At 36.2% G+C, this 8,542-nt stretch overlaps 1 protein-coding gene across 1 annotated transcript; it reads right to left on the bottom strand.

Moving 5' to 3' along the window:
• Window positions 1-2,463: 2,463 nt before the first annotated feature.
• LOC146739221 (uncharacterized) lies at window positions 2,464-3,213 on the bottom strand. Its single transcript, XM_085502641.1, has one exon. It carries the CDS (start codon window positions 3,211-3,213, stop codon window positions 2,464-2,466), a length of 750 nt encoding a protein of 249 aa, XP_085358767.1.
• Between the last annotated feature and the right edge of the window lie 5,329 nt (window positions 3,214-8,542).

The raw sequence follows: 8,542 nt of genomic DNA, 5'->3' as shown, positions 1-8,542 counted from the left end.
AGTGTATGATAGGCGTTTCCCCATACTTCTAAACAATAACTAATATGCGGGAGAATCAGGGAATTGTATAACAAAAGTAAAACTGATTTGGGCACATAATGTCTGATCTGGGAGATAATACCAACTTTGGGGGCAATTATTTTTTTTACGTTTTCAATGTGAGATTTCCAGTTGAGGTGCTGGTCAATGCCCAGGTGTTTATGAGGCGTTTTAATAGTCATGCATTTGGTTTTTTCTACATTGACTAAGTTTGTTGGCACTGCACCATTCACAGACTCTTTGAAAATCGTTGTTAGTATGTGCAAGTTTGATTGTGTTACTTTTAATATACTGAAAGAGGTTAGTATCGTCTGCAAATAGGCGAAAGTCAAAAGCATTAGTTGAGTTAATGATATCATTTATGTAAATTAGGAATAAAAGTGGGCCAAGAATCGATCCTTGTGGAACACCACACTTTATTGGTTTATATGTAGATGTAATATTGTTAATTTTCACTGATTGATAACGGACAGAAAGGTAGTTTTTAAACCAGAGTAGCGGGAGCCCTCTGATCCCATAATATTGTAATTTGTGGAACAGAATATTGTGATCTATAGTATCAAAGGCTTTTTTCAGGTCGATAACAATTCCAAAAGTAATATAACCTTTGTCCAGTTTCTCGGCTATGTCTGAGATCAGGTCGGCTAGGGCAAGTGTTGCGCTGTGTTTTTTACGAAAACCAAATTGTGTTTTGATAAGTATACTTTTTTTCTCTATGAAATTAATCAGCTGTTTATTAACAATTGATTCAACAATTTTACTAAATGTAGGCAGGATAGATATGGGTCTGTAATTGTTGGTATCTGTAGTAGGTCCTTTTTTATAAATTGGGGTAATTTTAGCAGTTTTGAGAGAGTCTGGAAAAATGCCTTGGCTCAGTGAACAATTGATAATATGTGCGAGAGGATGAGAGATTAGGTGCGCGGCGTCTCTTGCTAGTTTTGGGTGAATGCTGTCATGTCCAACAGATTTTTTCGGGTCAAGGGAAATAATTTCTTTGAAAACGTCGATGTCGCTTACAGGATGAAAGAAGAAAGAGTTTAGAAAATTGCCAGTGAGGTAATCAATGAAATCACCAGAGCTAGTAATTTGAGCGGCAAGATTTGGACCGATATTAACAAAGTGGTCATTGAACTCATCTGCAGTATCTGAACTAGTGGTCAGTATTTTGCCAGAATTGCCTGAAATTAATTTCTGTGGAACGGTTGAACGATTAGACTTATTAAGGACTTCGTTGACCACTTGCCATGTTTTGTTGCTATTGCCACGGGATGCTGAAAATTTGTTTGAATAATACCGTTTCTTGGCCAATTTTAGTAATTTAGTTAACAAGTTTCTGTAGGTTTTATATTTTTTTAACAATTTAATATCAGTTGGTTTGTTTTTCAATTTGCCAAATAATTTATGTTTGGTTTTGACCGATTTAAGGAGACCTTGGGATAGCCAGGTTTTTCGAAGAGATTTAGATTTAACGTGAATGGTTTTAATTAGAAGATGTTTAGATGAAATACCGTAGTAAATATTATAAAATAATGTGTACGCGACATTAGGATCGGTACATCACTTAAGTCGGTCAAAAAACGGTCTTTATTATAGTAGGAAAAGTCGTATTTCTGAACATGATTATCTGTCTGAAACACGTGATTAAGACGTTCAATGTCACCAAATATGGGGTAGTGGTCAGTAATATCGGTTTGAATAGTACCGCAATCGAAGAAATAATTTGTAATGTTAGTAAGGAGGTGATCGATGGTCGTGCTTGTGTTGTCAGTGACGCGTGTTGGGATGTTAATTACCTGGGTAAAATTGTAAGTACTTGTTAATGTTAGATATTGGGAGGCAGATGGTGAATCTGAAGAGGTGTCAATGTTCACATCGCCAAGGATAATGCATTCATTACCACTAGCAGACAGCTGATCTAGACATGCTTCTAAACTGTTGAGGAATTCTGAATAGGGAGTATTGGGTTTTCTGTAATTAACACCTATGATAACTGTTTTGTTGTTAATGGTAGTTTCCACAAAGACCGATTCACAGTGCATAATATTAATGTCAATAGGGGTGAAAGACAAAGAGCTATGAATGTACAGTGCCACACCACCACCCCGCAAGTTATCTCTGTGATTGGTGATCAAGTTGTAAGCTGGAATATTATATAAATCGCAATTAGTTTCAGAATGCAGCCAGGTTTCACTGAGGCCAAAAAACATAAATGTTCTCTCCAATACATTAAGAAAAGTTGTTAGCTCATCAAAATGTTTAGACAGTGATCTAATATTCAGGTGAATAAAAGCACATGATTGTGAGGAAGAATTAAGACTGTTATTGAATTGGTTAACAGTATATGAATTACAATTGTACTTTAAAGGTGTTGAATCCATGGTTGTGGATAATGATAATAATGGATGCTAAAACTGAATACAGTTACATGATGCGGTGAATGTCACTAAGTTGTGTTATACTTATCACTGGTTCACCTTTGTCCTTCCTTACATATATTTTACCAGCGTTGGTCCATATGTAGCGATATTGAGCTGCTTTGCGTCTTTGATTTGCGCTGTAGAATAGTTGTTTCTTCAATGAAGTCAGGTTTTCGTTGAGGTAAATTGGATTGCTGCCGGTATTAACAATATCATTTGTGGTTTTGTTTTTCAGGTATTTTCTGGAACTGTATATTTTGTTATGCACAGTACGTCTTGTAAACTTCGCAATACTCGTTGAATGTCGTGTTTCTTCTAGTTGATTGTAGTCATGGCGAGTAGATCTGCTTGGTAGACGGTGTGAGATGTCGATGTCGCCGCGGGTGATCTTAACTCCAACGGACGACGCGACCTTAATTTCTATGTCGTCGGTGTCTTCGTCTTCCATAACAGGGATTCCTTTAATTTCAATGTTATTGCGGCGTGTGTATTGCTGTAGATCGTTCAAATCCACTTGCGTTCTAGCTAGCTGGGTTCGTAGATCTTTGTTTTCATTTTTTAGGCTAATCAACTGGGTTTTGAAGTCCTCAAAAAAGTCACATACATATGTGACTGACTTTTGAAGATTTGCTAGTTTGGTTTGAACATCTGCAAACGATTCCACCTTCGATGTTAGTTCGAGTAGTGTTTCCTGTATGGTGTCCAGTTTTGATACGTCAGGGTGTGGCAAGCTTTGTTCTCCCTTGGCAGCCATCTTGGGTGGTGATGTCGATGGGAATTGAGTCATATGATCAAAATATTACTGAATGTGTGTGCAAGCAAATTATCCGAATCAGACAATGAAAAAAAAATAAGAAGAAAATTTTCTTCGCCCCGTAAGGGGACTTCGGCCAAGGAGCTTCTGCTGCTTTCGTTGCAGTTTTGTCGACTTCAATGCGGACAAAGCAACCGAACTGATTTGTCGCCTGACCGACTTTTAGACCACCATACACTTCTCTCATCATTGCAGAAGAAACGCGGGACAGTCACTCTGGACAATATGTTCTCAAAGTTGTCTGGGCGAAACTCGCTTGCCGCTACCGACCTCTCGTATAGCTGTAAAAACGTCTCCCTGGCCAATGTCAATTGCGTACCAGTCTACAACAATCCCTCCGTTTCACCTCTGAACTTTTATGCTCACGTATTTTAGTGGTGTGGTCGCCATGTTGGATCATTTATGGCACAATTTGCATGTTTTGAGGCAATCTCTTTCCCATAGGTCTTTGCGCTTTACGTAACGCGCATCTAACTGTGCGGAGTTTGGTTTTGAGGTTGGCTGGTTCCCACCTCAAGTGTCATGGCGTAACAAGCCACAAGAGGCCGGTAACTAGTGATGAATTCTCATTGGTCCGTCACTTTCTCGTTGCTTGTTCTATTTCCCTTGGTTACCTGATAGCAGCGCTTACGCTCGTGGCCGTTCAGGGGTTTCCTTTTACTTTCGAAAGTTGGGTGAATAAAAAACTGTTTCTTTTGTTCAGAAACATCTCAAATGTGTAAATCTAAGCAGGCAGTATGTTTGAGCATGGCTTTATTGTAGTATTATAGACATGTTTACGCAGAACGGAACTTGGAATGTTTTCAAATTACGTTACTCAGTCACGTGACTTCCGGCCGGAAAACCGGCCCAAATGGAACAATATGGCGATTACTAGTTACATGCGTCCTACCTACCATTCGCAAAGGACGCCGGGAACCAGCGAAGTTTTGAGGTAGTCCAAAACGAGTTTTACGACAAGTCGGCGCTTTGCGACAATATGAGTCGGCAAGTTCCGGACAGAAAACCGATATGTGGAGACTCGTCGTAGGAGATTTTTTTTTTGAGAGAGAGAACAGGCGAAAACTAATGCGCGCGCGGATGTCATCCATAAAATTAAATCGGTGTAGCCTAATTAAAGTTTAACATTTTTCTGACCAGTTTGCTTTTGCATATTCATTCTGCACTTCAATGAAAACATTGGTGCGCTTAGGAGAATATTCAAATAAGCTCCATGTTTGTAATAATAAATGCTCCACTTCTTTGTTATATTAACTTCTTTACAAGTGTCAGTGCAAGCAAGCGCAAGTCTATGGCATATGCAATGGAAATTCAGTAGCAGTTAAGTATACAAAGCCTAGCAGCTACACCGTTTAATTTCCCTGTCATTGTAATGGCGCCATTAGATACAAAAGTTCTTAAATTACTGATAAGTAGGTTTGCTTCCTCAAAGATAAAAACTAGATTTTTGTAACAGATTCTGCATTTGCACCGCAGGAATCTGTTAATGCCTCCATTGAAAGAAACTCTGTCACTGGTTTATTTTGATGAAAATCAAAATATTTTAAAAAGATAATAAGTTGTTCCATCACTGCAATATCACTAGTTTCGTCTACGAGAAGTCCATACGATTTATAGTTCTAAACCCTTTCTAGGACAAGTTCTTTGATGGTTTCTCCTATAGTCAGAAAAATCTCTCTAATAGAAGGTCTACTACTATGACCAAAATATTGCATCTCGTCAATTCCTAAAGTTATGAGTGATAAAGAGTTTTTTATTAGGAATTTCTTCCTTGGCTAACCAGTATACTGCTGTAAACACTTTTTCTAGCATAACATTATTAACTTCTTTTTTTTCTTCAATAGTTTTGTGGAATACAGATACACGCTGCATCATTTCACTTTTAATTGCATTTTGATGTTGTGTTGATTGAATATGTTCTTTCACATCTTGTTTGCGAAGTCTGGTCGATAGTCCAATATTCGTAACTTTAGATTTATTAAACTGATTATGGGCATCATGTTTTCCACACAGTAGACAGTACATGCCAGCATTTTCCACATACATCAACCACCAGAGATCATATGCAAGTTCCCTGTCATTGATCCATGAATGAGAAAATTTACTATAAGTTCCACCACATTTCACTGTCAACAGGTCTCCTTCAGATAGCTGACAACACAACCCATGACATATGTAAAAAATATGGGCATGAGGATCATACTCATCACTGTCCTCAAATAAGGATGGAAATGCTGTTATTAATAATTCTTTTCTTCCCTCAGAAGCTGGACGCATATCCGGGTATCCGGAGTTGCTTCTTTTGGTGTTTTAGATGTTTTCTCAGCAGTTTCAGTTTCATAAGTGTCACCCTCTGTAACATTGGCATGCACTGGTTTCAGGATCATTCTGGCTGAAGTTCCAGGTTGATGATCATCCTCAGTATTAGCTAAAAGTATATAAAACATAAATATAATGAAACATTCAGGCATGAATATCGAGATGTATGGGTAAAAACAAAACAGACCTTAAAACTGTAATGTTGTGTACAGCAAATAATAAATAACAAAAATCAAATCAAATCAAAATCATAACAACTGGAATAAAGGTATTTTTCAAAGCTAAACAAATTTAAATAAAAATCCATGAAGATCAGTAAATAAATAAATGAAAGTAAGTTGGGAAAAATAGCATGCTATCACCTCTTAGGTTAATTAGCGATGCGTTTTTTTCTGAGTGTGTTTTTTCTGTGAACATTATTTAAGACGATAACGTTTGACAATCACATGCACATTGCAAAAAATATTTACCTGTGCCAACAGTTTTTGTGGAATCGGCGATTTTGAAAAACTTGATGATTCGAGAATGAAAACATATATACACTGCATTTACGAGACTGCGTTATTAATATCGTTAAGAAGCACTGCTGCTACGGGCTGTGTAACAGCGATTCAATGTACCAAGAAAGACCGCATATGAAGGATGTATTTACTTTAATAAACTTCCCCAAACCAAAGACGAACAGAGAAAAGTGTGAACGCTGGATTCGTTTATGTGGCCGGCCGAAAAAAACATTTTAATGTCGACAGAGTTAGGAAGTTTACTTATATATGCAGCAGACATTTTGTTGGCACGACCACCTGACCTCATACCTGCCAAGTAAGTAGAGCGATATGAATGTTTTTTTTACTACATCATACATGATAAATCAGAACTGAATTGTCCACTACTGCTGTTATAGGTAATTTTACTATATATACGATTGCTGGACCCTGGGAGCATGACATCGGTTTTCGAATACGCCCGTAAAGTTTAAATACGCGCTCATCAAAGGTTACATAAGATAACACAATAACGAGTGTTACATGTAAGGGTGATTTTTTTTACCACCTAATTTCATTCATATGAAAATGAAAAAAAAAATGAATATTCAACTTATTTTCAAAGTGCCTATATTAAACTATATATCTACCCATACAAATTACTTATTGGTTCTATTTGGGGGTGGGGGGGGGGTGGCCAACACAATAATTCAATTTTCTTATTGGATACTAGTATTACCTTCCAAGGCTGGTAGAATGTAACATGTTACAATAATCAATAATAACTATAGTTTATTTCGCCAGAAAATGATTACGTTTATAATACTGTGTTATTTTATTATTTGTATAGGTTATAACCATGGGAACATTTTTTTTTGAAAAATGAATTAAATGTGCAAAAAGCCAAAACAAAGGTCTTCAGTTGAAAGATAATTTTTTTAAGTCCTGATGACGTAAAAGATGACAATTTTTTTTACCGGATTTACCTTTTTACGTTTTATTTTCTCGGTCCAGTTGTCAACCATCTGACATACTGAAACTAGTCTGAGAAAAAAGGTAGTAAGACTAAGTTGATAAACAAGACAACTAATCCTACTGATGAATTATTCATGACACTTGTAAGACTTTGACGTGGATACTGCTTTTATACAATAACATTTTGCTTTAAATTATCTGAATCACGGATTAGATGTATATTTACAACCTGGCTCCAACTTCTCTGCTGATATTTTAATGACATTAGAAAACTCATGTTTGCTGACCGCACTGTTTTAAGAAAATTCATGCCCAAATTATTTTTTGACTTCAAAAATAGCCAAGGCTCGAATCCATGTAAAGAGATTTAATGAACGCATAAAGAGGTTTTTATTGATATCTGGAATAATTCCACTGTCCCTAGCTCCAGTAGCGAGTCAAGCAATGTTTGTAGCCTACTATCTTGTGAACTTTCAAGATCAACTTACCAAGTGAAAAATAATCTAAGAAAGGGGGTTATATTCATGTCAACTTGAGACATTAGCTTTCAAGTGTAGTACCAGGACTTGTGACTTTATATATTAAAGCGCCCTTGATTTTTTTCTGGATTTATGATGCTATAAAAACACCAACATTACCTTATATAATGCTAATGTATCGTCATTTTTCAGTTTCCATATTTCTTTTCTTTCAATGTTAAGGTATAGATGCAGGTTCGTGGGCACTATTTTGTAATTAATGCATACTTTTCCATTTTAGGCTAAAGAAGTTGGGCCACAGGACATGTCCTGAATTATGTTAGAATATTATTGCCAAGAAATGTGAAGGCAGATGTGTGGAAGGTAAACAACTATCTGTGCAGTATTTTCTTTCATTTAATGTTTCAACAAGATGGTGCAGATTTTTTTTTGCTTTTCTCTGTCAAGTTGGTTTCCTGTAATTTTGTGTGACTTATTTATGTACATTTTTTTCAGACTGCCTATGATGTCAAAATTGAAGAATTTATTGATGCAGTGTCTGCTAAACTTTGATTTTCCTACATTTATTTATTTTTTATCAAAGATAGAAAAAAATTAAGGAGTGAATAAATAAACATGTTGAATAATTTCTTCAGCGGAAATTTAGTATTTTACAGTAACATGATCTTTCAAGGTAATTTACCACATTTTCGTGAATCCAGAAAATAATTTCCAACCTAGGGTATTACTGTCCCTCAATTAGGGCCGATTTATATGTAACATGGACAGCATCAAGTCCATTCTAGGCCATTATCGAATCAATCAATTATTCTGGTTCTACCCAACCTTACCACCCCAAACAAAAGGGGAATCAACTCCAGGGACCAGTTATCTGCAATTATAAACTTTTCACAGATGACATTATTTTCTGACCAAATAAAAACAACAATTGAGATAAATATAGATTGGAGCAATATTAGAAATGATATTTTGAGATATTTTATTACCAACAATGTATCAATAAATAAACTAATC

Source organism: Saccoglossus kowalevskii, chromosome 8 (genome assembly GCF_978046115.1).
Source record: "Saccoglossus kowalevskii chromosome 8, keSacKowa6.1, whole genome shotgun sequence".
NCBI lineage: Eukaryota > Metazoa > Hemichordata > Enteropneusta > Harrimaniidae > Saccoglossus > Saccoglossus kowalevskii.
The sequence above is the reverse complement of the archived record's forward strand: the minus strand, read 5'-3'. Positions and strand labels throughout refer to the sequence as shown.